The following is an 18,944-nucleotide window of genomic DNA, read 5'->3' as shown; positions in this document are numbered from 1 at the left end:
TTGATGTGAGTGTACAAAACATTAGTAGCACCTGCTCTTTCCATGACCTAGACATACCAGGGGAACCCTGGTGAAAGCTATGATCCCTTATTTATGTAATTTGTTAAACCCACTTCAATCCGTGTAGATGAAGGGGAGGAGACAGTTTAAATAAGGATTTTTAAGCCTTGAGATATGGATTGTGTATGTACAAGGCATTCGGAAAGTATTCAAACCCCTTGACCTTTTCCACATTTTATTAAGTTACAGCCTTATTCTAAAATGGATTAAATGTTTTTTTCCCCTTCATCAATCTACACACAATACCCCATAATGACAAAGCAAAAACAGGTTTTTAGACATTTTTGCAACAAACAAAAAAATACAAAAATAAACTGAAACATCACACCGCTATGAGCAGAACATGTTCCAATATTCAGAACCTTTCCTCAGTACTTTGTTGAAGCACTATTGGCAGCGATTAGAGCCTCTGGTCTTCTTGGGTATGAAGCTACATGCTTGGCACACCTGTGTTTGTTGAATTTCTCCCATTCTTCTCTGCAGATCCTCTCAAGTACTCTCAAGCTGCACAGCTTTCAGGTCTCTCCAGAGATGTTCGATGGGGTTCAAGTCCGGGCTCTGGCTGGGCCACTCACAGACATTCAGATACTTGTCCCGATGCCACTACTGTGTTGTCTTGGCTGTGTGCTTAGATTCGTTGTCCTGTTGGAAGGTGAACCTTCACCCCAGTCTGAGGGCCTCTGGAGCAGGTTATCATCAAGGATCTCTCTGTTCTTTGCTCCGTTCATCTTTCTCTTGATCCTGACTAGTATCTCAGTCCCTGAAAAACGTCCCCACAGCATGATATTGCCACCAACATGCTTTAACATAGGGATGGTGCCAAGTTTACTCCAGACGTGATGCTTGGCATTCAGGCCAAAGAGTCCAATCTTGGTTTCATCAGACCAGATAATCTTTTTTCTCATTGTCTGAGTCCTTTAGGTGCTTTTTGGCACTCTCCAAGCGGGCTGTCACATGCCTTTTACTGAGGAGTGGCTTCCGTCTGGCCACTCTACCATAAAGGCCTGATTGGTGGAGTGCTGCATGGATGGTTGTCCTTCTGGAAGGTTCTCCCATCTCCACAGAGGAACTATGGAGCTCTGTCAGAGTAACGATCGGGTTCTTGCTCACCTCTCTGACCAAGGCCCTTCTCCCCCGATTTCTCAGTTTGGCCCGGGCAGCCAGTTCTAGGAAGTGTCTTGGTGGATCCAAACTTTTCGTCCATTTAAGAATGATGGAGGTCACTGTGTACTTAGCGACCTTCAATGCTGCAGAATGTTTTGGTAGCCTTCCCCAGATCTGTGCCTCAACACAATTCTGTCTCGGAGCTCTACGGACAATTCCTTCGACCTCATGGCTTGGTTTTTGCTCTGACATGCACTGTCAAATGTGGGACCTTATATAGACAGGTGTGTGCCTTTCCAAATCATGTAAAATCAATTGAATTTGCCACTGGTGGACTCCAATCGAGTTGTAAAGGATGATCAATGGGAACAGGATGCACCTGAACTCAATTTTGAGTCTCATAGCAATGAGTCTGAATATTTTATGTAGATAACGTATTTCAGTTTTTATTTTCCCTTTGTCATTATGGGGTATTGTGTGTAGATTAATGAGGAAAATAAATATTTAATCCAATTTAGTATAAGGCTGTAACATACAGAATGTGGAAAAAGTCAAGGGGTCTGAATAGCATTCAGAGGGTGAATGGGCAAGATAAATGATTTAAGTGACTTTGAACGGGGTATGGCAGTAGGTGCTAGGCACACTGGTTTGAGTGCATGAAGAACTGCAAAGCTGCTGGGTTTTTCATGCTCAACAGTTTCCCATGTGTATCAAGAATTGTCCACCACCCAAACGACAGCCAGCCAACTTGACAAACTGTGGCAAGAATTGGAGTCAACGTCCTGTAGATCAGCGTCCTGTAGATCAGTTTCAACACCTTGTAGAGTCCATGCCCCGACAAATTGAAGCTGTTCTAAGAAACTCAATATTAGGAAGCTGTTCTAATGTTTTCAACACTCAGTGAACATAATTTGTCAAAACACACATAGAGCCTGCAGCAGCACTCAGAAGTGAAGGACAGAGAAATTGGTATAAAAAGCTTTTCCCTCAATATTTTGTATTAAACTAAATCAAAAGGGGTGGGAAGTTCCAGCTCAATATTAGGATGGTGTTTCTAATGTTTTGTTCACTCAGTTGATGTGTATAGTGTTAGGTTCTAAACGAACAGTGTAAAAACTCAAATGGATGACTTGGAAAAGCTCAAACCAAGTTTATTCACCCACTGGGTCAAACAGCTGCAAAGACAAAGACATGTTTACACAAGCACATACGGTTCCAGTCAAAAGTGGACACGTACTCATTCAAGGGTTTAACTTTATTTGTACTATTTTCTACATTATAGAATTATAGTGAAGACATCAAAACTATGAAATAACACATATGGAATCAGCTAGTCACCAAAAAAGTGTTAAACAAATCAAAATATATTTTAGATTCTTCAAAGTGTTCATCCTTTCCCTTGATGACAGCTTTGCACACTCTTGGCATTCTCTCAACCTGCTAGATGAGGAATGCTGTTCCAACAGTCTTGAAGGAGTTCCAACATATGCTCAACACTTGTTGGCTGCTTTTCCTTCGCTCAGCGGTCCAATTCATCCCAAACCATCTCAATTGGCTGTGACTGTGGAGGCCAGGTCATCTGATGCAGCACTCCATCACTCTCCTTACACAGCCTGAAGGTGTGTTGGGTCATTGACCTGTTGAAAAACAAATGATAGTCCCAAAAAGCGCAAACCAGATGGGATGGTGTATCACTGCAGAATGTTGTGGTAGTCATGCTGGTAAAGTGTGCCTTGAATTCTATATAAATCAAACACAGTGTCACCAGCAAAGCACCCCCACACCATCACACCTCCTCCTACATGCTTCACGGTGGGAACCACACATGCGGAGATCATCCATTCACCTACTCTGCATCTCACAAATGGCGGCAGGTAGCCTGGTGATTAGAGCGTTAGACTAGTAACTGAAAGTTTGCTAGATCAAATCCCTGAGCTGACAAGGTAAAAAAAACTGTCGTTCTGCCTCTGAACAAGGCAGTTTAACCCACTGATCCTAGGCTGTCATTGAACATAAGAATGTGTTATTTACTGACTTGCCTAGTTAAATAAAGATAAAATGATTGAAGACATGGTGGTTGGTGGTTGGAAGCAAAAATCTCAAATTTGGACTCATCAGACCAAAGGACAGATTTCCACTGATCTAATGTCCATTGCGTGTGTTTCTTTGCCGAAGCTAGTCTCTTCTTATTATTGATGTATTTTAGTAGTGGTTTCTTTGCAGCAATTCGACCATGAAGGCCTGATTCACGCAGTCTCCTCTGACCAGTTGATGTTGAGATGTGTCTGTTATTTGGGCTGCAATCTGAGGTGCAGTCAACTCTAATGAACTTATCCTCTGCAGCAGAGGTAACCTGGGTCTTCCTTTCCTTTGGCTGTCCTCTCGAGAGCCAGTTTCATCATAACTCTTGATGGTTTCTGCGACTGCATTTGAAGTTCTTGAAATGGTCCGTGTTGACTGACCTTCACGTCTTAAAGTAATGATGTACTGTTCTGTCATTTCTCTTTGCTTATTTGAGCTGTTCTTGCCATAATATGGACTTGGTCTTTTACTAAATAGGGCTATCTTCTTTATACCCCCCCCCCCCCCCCAACATTGTCACAACACAACTGATTGGCTCAGACACATTAAAAAGGAAAGAAATTCCACAAATTAACTTTTAACAAGGCACACCTGTTAATTGAAATTAATTCCAGGTGACTACCTAATGAAGCTGATTGAGAGAATGCCAAGAATGTGCAAAGCTGTCATCAAGGCAAAGGATGAAAACTTTTAAGAATCTAATATCTAAAACATATTTTTATTTGCTTAACACTTTTTTGGCTACTACATGATTCTATATGTGTTATTTCATAGTTTCACTTTAATTTACAATGCAGAAAATAGTAAAAAATAAAGAAAAACCCTTGAATGAGTAGGTGTGTCCAAACTTTTGACTGGTGCTGTATATTTATACCCTCATACTAGGTAGAGTCAAGTCCTTGCACATGTAGACAGCCAATACATCTCTGTTGCTAGTCATGGTCTTAATTTGTTCCTCTCACTTGTGTAGTCATGGCCCCGCCTCCTGCTAGAACATTTGTGTGCATGTAAGTATATATGTGTTCCATGTCACTTCATCTGACCTGACATCGGGCCAAATTCCTTACTCCTCCCTTATCCACGGCTGTCCTACCTTATCAGTGACTGAAACCAGACTGTTGCCCTTTGCCTCCCTCCATAGGATCCATGAGATTTAAGAATAACATGTTTGACAGAATTTAAATGTTTTGCCTCCCCCCCCATTTTCTCACTCAGTAACTTTCCATACACTAGTTCTTATCCACCCTCCATTGACCCCAACATATACAATCATTATGCATGTCAAGTAATCAATAAGTTATTGTAAGGTAACATGAATAAGTGTATTTCAAGATAAAATAAACAATAGTGTATATTGGTGTGTATTGATGTGTATGTCTGATACACGGATCATCTGTAAAAAAAGACATTGGTCTCAGCATGACTCCCTGTCAAATTAAAGGTTAAAGAAATAGGGCTCTGTTCAAAAGTAATGCACTCTATAGGGAATAGGGTGCCATTTGGGACACATCCATGACTGGCGCAGCAGTCTAAGGCACTGCATCTCCTTGCAGTAGGTACCTGTCACTATAGTACCTGGTTTGAATCCAGGCTGTATCACATCTGGCTGTGATTGGGAGTCCCACAGGGTGGCACACAATTGGCCAAGCATCATCCGGATTTAGCTGGAGTTGGCCATCATTGTAAATAAGAATTTGTTCTAAACGTCGTAAGGATCTGACCCTTTAAAAATGTGTTTTGCCTAAAATGACATACCCAAATCTAACTGCCTGTAGCTCAGGACCTGGAGCAAGGATGTGCATATTCTTGAGACCATTTGAAAGGAAATACTTTGAAGTTTGTGGAAATGTGAAATTAATGTAGGAGAATATAACACATTAGATCTGGTAAAAGATGCAAGAGAAAGGCCATAATGCATTATTCCAGCCCAGGCACAATTTAGATTTTGGCCACTAGATGGCAGCAGTGTATGTGCAAAGTTTAGACTTATCCAATGAACCATTGCATATCTGTTCAAAACTTTGTATCAATACAGGGCCAAATTTGCCTAATTGGTTTATTAATACATTTTCAAGTTCATAATTGTGCACTCTGCTCAAACAATAGCATGGTTTTCTTTCACTGTAATAGCTCATGTAAATTGGACAGTGCAGTTAGATTAACAAGAATTTAAGCTTTCTACCCATGTCAGATATGTCTATGTCCTGGGATTTTTGTTTGTTACTTACAACCTCATGCTAATCACATTAGCCTACGTTAGCTCAACCATCCCGCGGGGGGGGGGGGGGGGGGGGGGGGGGGGGACACACCGATCTGGTTAAATAAAGGTTAAATAAGAAATATACACATTTTGTTTATGTTGATGTGGTCACAGGAGGCTAGAACTGTGGATGGATGGATAAGTGGATAAATTAGCTATTTATGTGCACTGCAAGTGATACCACATTTCTATTGTTGCACTTTTTGATTTATACACTGAAAGAGTAACGGTACAATCTTTCCCTTTACCCCTCTCTCATATTCTCATCTGCTTTTTCATCCTGTAATGTGCATATTTTTCCCTCTTCCTCTTTACCATAATCGTTCTTTCATCTAGACCTGTACTTTCTTCAATTTCTAGGTCCTTTGGATGCTTTTTCTTTCTCTCTCTTTTCTCCATAGCTGTCATCCCTGTCTCAACCCCCACTGACCATGTTCTCTGTCCTTCTCCAGGAGGATGAGTCCAATGCTGTTGGAGCTGACCCCAGAGACCATGGCCACATCAGGAAGTTTCTCAGCCAGCGCCACAAGAAGTTGCCATGGAAACCTGAGGTAAGTTCACAGGATAGGATTTAGTGTTTGGTCTCTCTGAAGTATATTTGAATCCGCTTTGAGACCAGGTCCCTTATTAACAAAACATCTCAGTGTAGGAGTGCTGATCTAGAATCAGGTGCCGCCTACCCCAGTGATATACATTTTTATGATCTAAATGTAAACAAAAATGATCAAAAATCTGTCTCCCTCTCTTAGTATCTGAGAAACTTTTCTGATGCCCTGGCTAGAATAACAAACATGGCATGAATCCTCTTAAAGACTTGGCTAAAGCCACACACCTGGATTGAAGTGACCCCAAACTTTTGAACAGTAGTGTATATACAGTGCATTTGGAAAGTTTTCAGACACCTTCCCTTTTTCCACATTTAGTTATGTTACTGCATTATTCTAAAAAAATCTAATCGGTGTACCCATAATGACGAAGCGAAAACAGGTGTTTTGAAATTGTTGAAAATATATATATACTGTATATATACATGCTCGACTCTTCTTGGGTATGACATCGTTTTTCCCATTCTTCTCTGCAAATCCTGTTGTGGAATATTTGAATTCAGTGAGAGAGACTTTGTCATTTCTTCAAACATTCATCTTTATTTAATATTGATTCATTATTGTAATAACGAAGCTGGTCGATCCCACACTCTGAAGTGTGATGCCAAGAGCTCAAAGAGCTGAACAGAGCCACAGTATTTTATAGTTAAGACATCTCCTCCCTGGTACCTCAAAGTACACAAACACCAACTCATTATATGGAATGCAGGCTGTAGGTTTTATCACCAAGCCATCAATAATCAATTGCCAGCGCTGAGCCCCAGAGGCCCAACTCAGTCCCACAGACACAGACGAGAGAGTACTCATCAAACCTTATTTGATGCATAAACAGTATGTAAACATAAACATAATCTTGTCAGTTTTCTACCAAATCCTCTCAAGCTTTGTCAGATTGGATGGGAAGCGTTGCTACACAGCTATTTTCAGGTCTCTCCAGAGACTTTCGATCGGGTTCAAGTCCAGGTTGGCTGGGCCACTCAAGGACATTCAGAGACTTGTCCCGAAGCCACTCCTTTGTTGTCTTGGCTGTGTGCTAGGGTCGTTGTTCTATTGGAAGGTATGATGCTGCCACAGCATGATGCTGCCACCACCGTGCTTCACTGTAGGAATGGTACCAGGATGGTACCAGGTTTCCTCCAGGTGCTCAGCATTCAGGCCAAAGAGTTGAATATTGGTTTCATCAGACCAGAGAAACTTGCTTCTCATGGACTGAGAGTCCTTTAGGTGCCTTTTGGCAAACTCCAAGCGGGCTGTCATGTGCCTTTTACTGGGTAGTGGCTTCCGTCTGGTTACTACCATGAAGGCCTGATTGGTGGAGTGGTTCAGAGATGGTTGTCCATCTGGAAGATTCTCCCATCTCCACAGGGGAAATCTAGAGCTCTATCAGAGTGACCATTGGGTTCTTGGTCACCTCCCTGACCAAGGCCCTTCTCACCGGTTTGCTTAGTTTGGCCGGGCGGCCAGCTCTAGGAAGAGTCTTGGTGGTTCCAAACTTCTTCCATTTAAGAATGATTGAGGGCACTATGTTATTGGGGAACTTCAAACCTGCAGACATGTTATGGTATCCTTCCCCAGAGCTGTGCCTCGAAACAATTCTGTCTCCGAGCTCTTCGGACAATTTCTTCGACATCATGTCTTGGTTTTTGCTCTGAAATGCACTGTAAACTGTGGGACCTTATATAGACAGGTGTGTGCCTTTCCAAATCATGCCAAATCAATGGATATTACCACAGGTGGACTCCAATCAAATTGTAAAAACATCTCAAGGATGATCAATGGAAACAGGATGCACCTGAGTTCATTTTCGAGTCTCATAGCAAAGGGTCTGAATACTTATTTAAATACATATTCTTTTTTTTTTTTAATTGGCAAACGCTTGTAAAAACCTGTTCGCTTTGTCAGTATGTGGTATTACGTGTAGATTGCTGAGGATTAAAAAAAAAATGTTTTAATCCATTGTACAATAAAGCTGTAATGTAACAGAATTTGGGAAAAGTCAATGGGTCTGAATACTTTCCAAAGGCATTGTACCCTTTGAAAAAATTATTTTATTCAAGAAAAATAATCACAAGTAATTATAGATCAGCAAATAATTGCTACTATAGGTGTTTTTTGCACTGTAATTCAAGAGAAGATGTTTTCTCTCCATGTTGTCCTTTTTTGTGGGCCCTGGTCAAAATAGGAAATAGGGTTTGCAGACTTAAACTGTAATTTCCTCACATTAGAGCCTGAGTAGTGAAAACATACTCTCCATCTATTTTGCCTTAGCTTGTGGATGAGAATGTTTCTCCAAAACCATTTTTCACCTTCTAAAATGTCACCTTAGACCAGAGCACTAGAAGGTACTCTAATTTCCAAGCTGTAAGCAGTTCAGACACGCACGGACACACACGGACACGCATATACGCACTTATACGCACACGCACGCACACACACACAGACATACGTCTAACTGCTATAACAATAGGGAACAGAAGGCAGGCCAATTAAGCAGAGAAAGTGTGATAAGAAGAGCCGTGCTCGATGTGTAACCTGCTCAGCACAGTGTAATGAACTCTGTCCGCGGAGGCCCTGTGTGTCTCAGAGGACCTAATGCAAAGCACATCTGTGAACTGGTCAAGCGAGAAGACAACTGACCAATTTAGCCTTTATTATTTCAATGGCTCTCTGGCTCTTTAGTGTCAGTTTTGTGCATGTTGTTGTGTGTGTGTGTCAGACAAGGACATTCAAGGGTGTGTGATGGAATGTACTTAAGCAAGTCTCCAGGTCTCGGAAAGTTTACTCATCACGTGATCCACCTTCACTACCCTTTGATCAAGACACACATCAACACCCTACTTCCTCCACAAAAGACAACAATTAAAATATGCCAGGATTTAGTGTGTTCTATATAGTCTCGGGGAGACACTGTAAAATCTGTATAGTTATTCCACCCATGTTCTCCTAGGCTATTCATTCTTCAGTTATTCCACTATTGTTCCCTCAGGGTATCCAAAATAGTGTTCAGCATGCAGAAGTGAGTCCACAGGACAGGGACCCAGAACCATTGGGTGTAGAACAGGCATATGGACACAGCTATGGACTTAGAAGAGTGTTACTGACCATTCGGAATTATGTGTATGGTCCCACCTCATTTGTAAACATAGGATGAGTCAGGGCCACCAAGAAGAAAAAAACATGTGACGAGCTGGCATTCCCCCCCCATCACTTTTGAATCAGGTGGGGCAACGTCCCACCCCTTTTGATTTAGTTTAATACAAAATATTGAGGCAAAATCTTTAAAAAGAGGGGTAAAGTGCCGTTTTTTTTTAATACCAATTTGCCAACTCACACACAATGTCTCTGTCCTTCACTTCTGAGTGCTGCTGCAGGCTCTATGTGTGTCTTTAGGAATGATGTACACTGAGTGTTCAAAACGTTAGGAACACCTTCCTAATATTGAGTTGCACCCCCTTTTGCCCTTAGAACAGCTTCAATTTGTCGGGGCATTGACTCTACAAGGTTTCGAAAGCATTCCACAGTTAGGCTGGCCCATGATGACTCCAATGTGTCCCACAATTATGTCAAGTTGGCTGGATGTCCTTTGGATAGTGGACCGTTCTTAATAACACAGTAAACTGTTGAGCGTTAAAAAAAAACAGCAGCATTGCAATTCTTGACAGACTCAAACCTGACACCTAATTCCATACATCATTCAAAGGCACTTAAATATTTTGCCTTGCCCATTCACTCTCTGAATTGCACACATACACAATTACATTTGAGTAATTTAGCAGATGCTCTTATCGTGAGCGACATACAGTAGTGAGTGTATACATCTGTCATACTTTTTCATATATGTTCCCCTTCGGGAATCAAACCCACGACCCTGGCGTTGCAAGCACCATCTACACTGATTAAAGTGGATTTAACAGGTGACATCAATGAGGAATCATAGCGTTCACCTGGATTCACCTGGTCAGTCTATGTCGTGGAAAGAGCAGGTGTTCCTAATGTGTTCCTAATCAGATTCACGGAACTCCACCCCCACCTCTGTGTCATGATTTTTTTTTAACTATCCCATGTGGCTGTACTTCTCATCCTGGGACTGTCCCGTTTCTCAGACCCTTTTCAGGTGTCCCAACTTTTCTTTCTACAAAAGAAGGTAATTTTGTCAGCATGACGCATCAATTAATTTAGGCTACAAGAATGTAGACCCAGTGACAATAGCCGAATGTCATAACACTTTTGGTGTTTTGCAACCGATGGTTCTCTTTCCATTCATCAATTGGCGTGAGTGCACAGTGCACTGTTTGGATGCTGGAGTTATTTTGGAGTGGACAAAAATGCTCAGGTAGTCTACTTTTTGAAGTTATGTATTTGACAATAAGATGAAAACATCATGATTGTGTTCATGCCAAATTAAAAGGAAACACTTTTTTTTTAAATGACATCTTTACTATTAGGCCCATAATAAATAGAAAATGCTAGTGCATGCACACATAGGCCCCACTAAAAAAATTAAGGCCCCAGAATGTCACGGTATAATGTGCACTCTGGCCCAGAAACCCAACTTGTATTTTTACTTAAGTACTTTACACATTTGCTGCTGATCAGTTATCTAATATAGCTAATATAGCAACTATTGAATTTGAAGCAGGGGAATTTCTATCAGAACCAAAAGTAATCAATCAAAGATTCAGTAGTGGAAAAAGTACCCATTTGTTATACTTTAGTAAATGTGAATATTTACTCAAGTAAGTGTGAAAGTCACCCAGTAAAACACTATTTGAGTAAAAGTCTAAAAGTATTTGGTTTTAAATAAACTTAAGTATCAAAAGTAAATGTAATTGAAAATTATACTATCATTTCAAAATGCTTATATTAAGTACACCAGGAAACACAAATGTATTTTTTATTTTATTTACAGATAGCCACTACAACACGCAGACATAATTTACAAATGAAGATTTTGTGTTTAGTGAGTCCTTCAGATCAGAGGCAGTAGGGATGACCAGTGATGTTATTTTAATAATTTTGTGAATTGCACCATTTCTCTGTCCTGCTAAGCATTCGATACGTAACGAGTACTTTTGGGTGTCACCAACTTTTACTTTGAGTTCACCACATTCCAATAGAAAATAATGTACTTTTTACTTCATACATTTTCCCTGACCCCCAAAAGTACTCCTTACATTTTGACAGGAAACAAATGATAGATGATAATCCCACTAAGCCCAAACCAGATGGGATGGCATATCGCTGCAGAATGCTGTGGTAGCCATGCATGTTAAGTGTGCCTTGAATTCTAAATGATCACAGACAGTGTCACCAGCAAAGCACCCCCACACAATTACACCACCTCCTCCATGCTTTACGGTGGGAAATAAACACGTGGAGATCATCCGTTCACTCACACCGCGTTTCACAAAGACACAGTGGTTGGAACCAAAAATCTCCAATTTGGACACCAGACCAAAGGATACATTTCCACCGGTCTAATGTCCATTGCTTATGTTTCTGTTGCGCAGAATACAGTGAAAGTGAAATGCTTACAAGCCCTTAACCAACAATGCAGTTTTAAGAAAATACCTACAGAAAAAAAGTTACGAGATAATAAAAACAAATAATTAAGGAGCAGCAGTAAATAACAATAGCGGGGCTATATACCGTACACGGGGTACCGGTTCAGAGTCAATGTTCGGTTGCACCGGTGTCGAGGTAATTGAGGTAATTATGTACATGCAGGTAGGGTTATTAAAATGACAATGCATAGATAATAACAAAGAGTAGCAAATAGTCTGGGTAGCTATTTGATGAAACTGTTCAGGAGTCTTATGGCTTGGGGGTAGAAGCTGTTTAGAAGCCTCTTGGACCTAGACTTGGCGCTCCGGTACTGCTTGCCATGCGGTAACATATTTTTATTGGTGTCCTTTAATAATCATTTATTTTGCAGCAATTTGACCATGAAGGCCTGATTCACACAGTCTCCTCTGAACAGTTGATGTTGAGATGTGTCTGTTACTTGAACTCTGTGAACTCTGTCAATTCCCTTTGCTTATTTGAGCTGTTCTTGGCATGATATGGACTTGGTATTTTACCAAATAGGTCAACCCCCCCCCCCCCACACACCTTGTCACACAACCGATAACCGATTGGCTCAAACACATTAAAAAGGACAGAAATTCCACAAATGTACTTTTAACAAGGCACACCTGTTAATTGAAATGCATATATTTTTATTTGTTTAACACTTTTTTGGTTACTACATGATTCCATATGTGTTATGTATAGTTTTGATGTCTTCACTATTATTCTACAAATAAAGAAAAACCCTTGAAGAGTAGGTGTTCTAAAACCTTTGACCGGTAGTGTATCTCAATCACTCCCAAATTCTTTGAAACTCGTAGGTACATTCAGCTTCATCTCAAGTTATAAAATGAATCTAACCAAATCAGCCCTACTGCCTTTCAAGATCCCAACAGAGGACTCCATCTCTACCTATGGAATCCCAATATTTTCCCACTTTATATAATTGGAAGTAGATATATTTTCTTTATTAGATAAAAAGCACTGCCAGAAACTTGAACAGAAAACTCAAATCAATTAAATCCGACCTTAGTAGATTAATGAACATCCCAGTTGCTTTAACAGGCAAAATATCTGTTGTCAAAACAAATATTTTGCCACGCCTCAATTTCTGTAGTCAACTCTTCCCATGTCTCCACCTTATGGTTTTTGGGATAAAATCCATAGTGCGGTTTCAAAATGTATATGGCAAGGTAATCGATCCCGGATAAGATTAACAAATAAGCGTAGAGGGAAAGACGTAACTTAAAAAAAAAACGAAGCCTTTCGTGAACTAACACTCACACTTTTTTCCCTCTTACTAGCTCTGACTTTACTGATAGCTACTTTCTTGAGAAAACATGTACTTACAATGATTGTGATATGGGGTTGTCCCACATAGCTATCTTAAGACGAATTTCCTAACTGTAATTCACTCTGGATAAGAGTGTCTACTAAATGACTAAAATGTAAAATGTATAAAAAAAGAGGCATAGTACAGTCTTTGTGCATATCATCCATCTCTGTCTGGCTGAGGCCTTAGCTGTGGTCTTATTAGCCCTTTTCTCCAGGCACCACTGTGCCATGTTGGGATCCCAGGTGCCAGGACAGAGGTCTGAGGGGCACCAGGCTGGCACTGTCAGTGGCACACCATCAGACACACAGAACCAGACTGCTTCCATATGCCAACTGTCACACAGCAGGGGTTGCTGAACACACACACATTCCGACACACTTACAGACATGCACAAACAAGCATACACACACAGATGCATATTTACACACGCACATGCACACACGCACACACACACACACACACACACACACACACACACACACACACACACACACACACACACACACACACACACACACACACACACACACACACACACACACACACACACAAACACAGCTGTCGGTTACCAATAATGAGTTGCCCTCTGCCTTGACATTGGCCGAGTAGTTAGGTTCCTTTCTACCACTAATTATGACATGAGAGTGCCTCCAGACCTGTCAAAGTAGCCCAGAGCTGACTTAGCATTAGCATATCAAATAGAGGCAACTCTATAATGTGTGATAAGCAGACCTATACCATTATGTAAATGATAGTATGCTGGCACTCTAACCAAGATTTAAAATATATTCTGGACCACTGAAGTCCTAGGCATGTAAAACTGAAATGCTGGAAGAGGTGGGTAGAGTACTGAAAATCTGTACTTAAGTAAAAGTACTTACTTAGATTGTAATTTAATCAAGTAAAAGTAGCCCTCTTAAGAAACAACTTTTATTAAGTTGTATTACATCCCCCTGAGTCTCTCTGTCAGAGTAATGGCCTGCAATAACTTCTTCACTGGCCCACCAATCACAGCCCTATAAATAACACTGGCCCACCAATACAGTATCCGGTCAGAAAATTGCTTAAGTACTACTTACAAATATAGTTTTATAATTGTTTTACAAACAAAAATAGCAACTACTTACAGTAGTGCAATTGATTTGACATGAATTTATTATTTAAGCCTGCCAGCACCATGACCAGCACCACTTGTTGACTGTGCACCTCAGAGAGAAACTCACAGAGTATTTTGACAGAAAAAACTAAAAAACTATTCACAACATAGCATTTATGTGTAGTTGCCCTTTAATTAAATTCCGCACCTAGCAAGAGACCCATTGTGGTTTGCTAGCAGTGTTTCAGTAGCCTACTGCAGGCTACAATGTATAGTAATGCACATTTGATGGCAGAGTTTGCAGTCAACATTTAAAATTCATAACTGAATATCACATAGCAAACATTTAACAAAGACTTCAGACTATACTTTTTAAGTACCTGGTTTGCATACCTATTGCTGCCTTAGCATTTACTGGTAGATATCATGAGTTGAAATGTATTTCCTACCTACAGTGCATTCAGGAAATATTCACACCCTTTGACTTTTACCAAAATGTTTTGTTTTACAGCCTGAATTTAAAAGATTTTGTGTCACTGGCCTACACACAATACCCCATAATGTCAAAGTGGAATTATGTTTTTCAAAATGTTTACAAATTCATAAAAGAAAAGAAAAAGCTAAAATGTCACTAAGTATTCAAACCCTTTGTTATGGCAAGCCTTTTTAAATGTATTCAATTTTTATTTAATGAGGCAAGTCAGTTAAGAACACATTCTTATTCACAATGATGGCCTAGGAACTGTGTGTTAACTGCCTTGTTCAGGGGCAGAACGACAGATTTATACCTTGTCAGCTCGGGGATTCAATCTAGAAACCTTTTGGTTACAGGTCCAACACTCTATCCACTAGGCTACCTGCCTAAATAAGTTCAGGAGTAAAAAATGTGCTTAACAAGTCACTTAATAAGTTGCATGAACTCTGTGTGCAATAATAGTGTTAAACATGATTTTTGAATGACTACCCCACACCCCACACATACAATTATCTGTAAGGTCCCTCAGTCGAGCAGTGAGTTTCAAACACAGATTAAAACAGATCAGAAAAGTGTGTGTTCTTGACCAGGAGTCAGGAGTGCGTTGGACTGGAGTGGGTAGGGGCAGGGTTGAGTGAATCTAGCTGGAGTGACTACCAGCAAACCGGGTATACATTCCCAAAACATTAGCTAAGAATCCCATTAAGTTAAGATCTAACATTAGGATGATAACATCCCAAAAACACGAAAATAATGTTTTTGCTAACATTATTATTGTTTTTACATTATCAATGTTCTCCTCACAGTCAGTAACATGCTGTGCACAACGTGTAGAACAACCGCCACAGAACATTGCCCAAAAGTTCTTGTTAGGTTACCAGGTAATGTAATAACATCAGTAATTTTTCCCAGCAAACAAACCAAACCAAACCAAACATGCAGGATTATGTTTATTGTCATGTGTCGTGGAGGCAGTATTGATCTGTTCTGGGAATTCTGTCCGGTCTGTGTGAGTCTATGGCAGCCAAGCTGGAAGAGCTGGCTGTTATTTATAGGGCTGTGATTGGTGGGCCAGTGAAGAAGTTATTGCAGGCCATTACTCTGACAGAGAGACTCAGGGGGAAGACAAAGAGACAAATTACAGCAGGCCTGTCAGAGAGGCATACAGAGTGATGGGAGGAGGAGTAGGAAAAAAGAATAAGAGGTAGATGAAGAGTATGGGGGTAAGGAAGAGGAGTGAAACAGCTCCCTCTCGTCTTCCTCTCCCGACCCCTCCCTCTCTTTCTCTCTTATCCACACTCTCTCTTTCTGTCCACCCCATCTCTCTCTATCTTGTATACAAATTCATAGGAGGCAGATAGTTAGGATGCCATGTGGTTGGTTAGTTTTCTGTGCCTCAACCTGTCTCCCGTTGGTGCTCTGTAGACAGGCAGCTGTGGGACTAGAGACAATAGAGGAGCAGTCACTGCTTTCCATCTCTCCTATGTTAATAATACAGTTGAAGTCTGAAGTTTATATATGCTTTGGTTGGAGTCATTAAAACTCATTTCTCAACCACTTCACAAAGTTCTTGTTAACAAACTATAGTTTTGGCAAGTCGGTTAGGACATCTACTTTGTGCATGACACAAGTAATTTTTCCAACAATTGTTTACAGACAGATTATTTCACATATAACTCACTGTATCACACTTCCAGTGGGCCAGAAGTTTACATACACTAAATTGACTGTGCCTTTTAACAGCTTGGAAAATTCCAGAAAATGATGTCATGGCCTTAGAAGCTTCTGATCTGCTAATTGACATCATTTGAGTCAACTAGAGGTGTACCTGTGGATGTATTTCAAGGCCTACCTTCAAACTCAGTGCCTCTTTGCTTGACATCATGGGAAAATCAAAAGAAATCAGCCAAGACCTCAGAAAAAAATTGTAGACCTCCACAAGTCTGGTTCATCCTTGGGAGCAATTTCCAAAAGGCTGAAGTTACCATGTTCATTTGTACAAACAATAGTACGCAAGTATAAACACCATGGGACCACGCAGCCGTCATACCGCTCAGGAAAGAGACGCGTTCTGTCTCCTAGAGATGAACGTACTTTGGTGTGAAAAGTGCAAATCAATCACAGAGCAACAGCAAAGGACCTTGTGAAGATGCTGGCTGGAGGAAACGGGTACAAAAGTATCTATATCCACAGTAAAACGAGTCCTATATCTACATAACCTGAAACGCCTCTCAGCAAGGAGGAAGCCACTGCTCCAAAACCGTCATTAAAAAAGCCAGACTATGGTTTGCAACTGCACATGGGGACAAAGATTGTACTTTTTGGAGAAATGTCCTCGTGTGTGATGAAACAAAAATAGAACTGTTCGGCCATAATGACCATTGTTATGTTTGGAGGAAAAAGGGGGATGCTTGCAAGCCAAAGATCACCATCCCAACCGTGAAGCACGGGGGTGGCAGCATCATGTTGTGGGGGTGCTTTGATGCAGGAGGGACTGGTGCACTTCACAAAATAGATGGCATCATGAGGTAGGAAAATTATGTGGATATATTGAAGCAACATCTCAAGACATCACAAGTTAAAGCTTGGTCGCAAATGGGTCTTCCAAATGGACAATGACCCCAAGCATACTTCCAAAGTTGTGGCAAAATGTCTTCAGGACAACAAATGGAAATGTGATGAAAGAAATAAAAGCTGAAATAAATAATTATATTTTCTATTATTCTGACATTTCACATTCTTAAAATAAAGTGGTGATCCTAACTGACCTAAAACAGGGAATTAAATATCAGGAGTTTAAATGTATTTGGCTAAGGTGTATGTAAACCTCTGACTTCAACTATACATAGGATTTATATATGTTATTTCTTCTATGAATGGTGAGTGGAGGAGTCAAGCGCAGAGAGCAGGTAATTCCGTACGTGGATCTTTTATTCCAAAGACAGCGGATACACGTACGTGCAAAACACAAGGGCGCATGAAACAACCTGTCCAAAACACACAGGACTAAAACTGTCTGGAAAAATAGAGATCACACTAATACACCAACAACAATAAACAGAAAACAAGCCCGCACAATACCCAGCGGGCCTAGTGCCCTTAAATAGCCTACAAACAAAACTAACTCAAAACAGGTGTAACCAATTAGACCCAATTAACAGAAACAAAAGGAAAGGGAATCGATGGCCGGCGACGACGAGCAGGAAGAGGCACAATCTTCGGCGGGACTCGTGACAGTACCCGAGGTACTGCAGGCCCCTCACCCGGCGTCTCGAGTCCAGAATAGCTCGTACTGTGTACGCCGGGGGCCCCTCGATGTCCAGAGGGGGCGGAGGGCCCTTTGGTACCTCACCTTCTTGTAGGGGACCAGCTACCACCGGCCTGAGGAGAGACACATGAAACGAGGGGTTAATGCGATAGTAAGAGGGAAGTTGCAATCTATGACACACCTTGTTTATCCTCCTCAGGACTTTAAATGGCCCAACACACTGCGGCCCCAGCTTCCGGCAGGGCAGGCGGAGGGGCAGGTTTCGGGTCGAGAGCCAGACCCTGTCCCCTGGTGCAAACACAGGGGCCTCACTGCGGTGGCGGTCAGCGTTTCTTTTCTGCCGTTCACTGGCCTGCCTGAGAGAATCCTGGACTGCCCGCCAGGTCTCTCTAGAGCGCTGTACCCACTCCTCCTCCGCAGGAGCTTCGGTCTGACTCTGATGCCACGGAGCCAGGACCGGCTGGTAGCCCAGTACGCATTCAAATGGCGACATGTTCGTGGATGAGTGACGAAGTGAGTTCTGGGCCAACTCTGCCCACGGGACGTACCTCGCCCATTCTCCTGGCCGGTCCTGGCAATACGACCTCAGAAACCTACCCACTTCCTGGTTTACTCTCTCCACCTGCCCATTACTTTCTGAGTGATAACCAGAGGTAAGGCTGACCGAGACCCCCAGACGCTCCATAAACGCCCTCCAAACCCGGGACGTGAACTGGGGACCTCGATCAGATACGATGTCCTCTGGAACCCAGTAGTGCCGGAAGACATGGGTAAATAGAGCCTCAGCAGTCTGTAGGGCCGTAGGGAGACCAGGCAATGGGAGGAGATGGCAGGACTTTGAGAACCGATCCACAACGACCAGAACGGTAGTGTTCCCCTGAGATGGGGGAAGATCAGTAAGGAAATCTACCGAGAGATGAGACCATGGCCGTTGTGGAACCGGGAGGGGTTGTAACTTCCCTCTAGGCAGATGCCTAGGAGCCTTACTCTGAGCGCATACCGTACAGGAAGAGACATAGAGCTTCACATCCTTAGCTAAGGTGGGCCACCAGTATTTCCCCCTAAGATCCCGCACTGTCCTATCAATCCC

At 41.7% G+C, this 18,944-nt stretch overlaps 1 protein-coding gene across 1 annotated transcript in view; it reads left to right on the top strand.

Moving 5' to 3' along the window:
* b4galnt4a (beta-1,4-N-acetyl-galactosaminyl transferase 4a) overlaps positions 1-18,944 on the top strand; it is a 437,447-nt gene that overhangs the window by 239,554 nt on the left and 178,949 nt on the right. Inside the window, exon 3 of the mRNA XM_021564073.2 lies at positions 5,959-6,057. Coding sequence (XP_021419748.2) covers positions 5,959-6,057 — 99 coding nt within the window. The remainder of the gene's footprint in view (positions 1-5,958; positions 6,058-18,944) is intronic.

This window comes from Oncorhynchus mykiss, chromosome 2 (assembly GCF_013265735.2).
Source record: "Oncorhynchus mykiss isolate Arlee chromosome 2, USDA_OmykA_1.1, whole genome shotgun sequence".
NCBI classification, from domain to species: Eukaryota; Metazoa; Chordata; class Actinopteri; order Salmoniformes; family Salmonidae; genus Oncorhynchus; species Oncorhynchus mykiss.
This window is presented reverse-complemented; position numbering and strand designations above follow the sequence as displayed.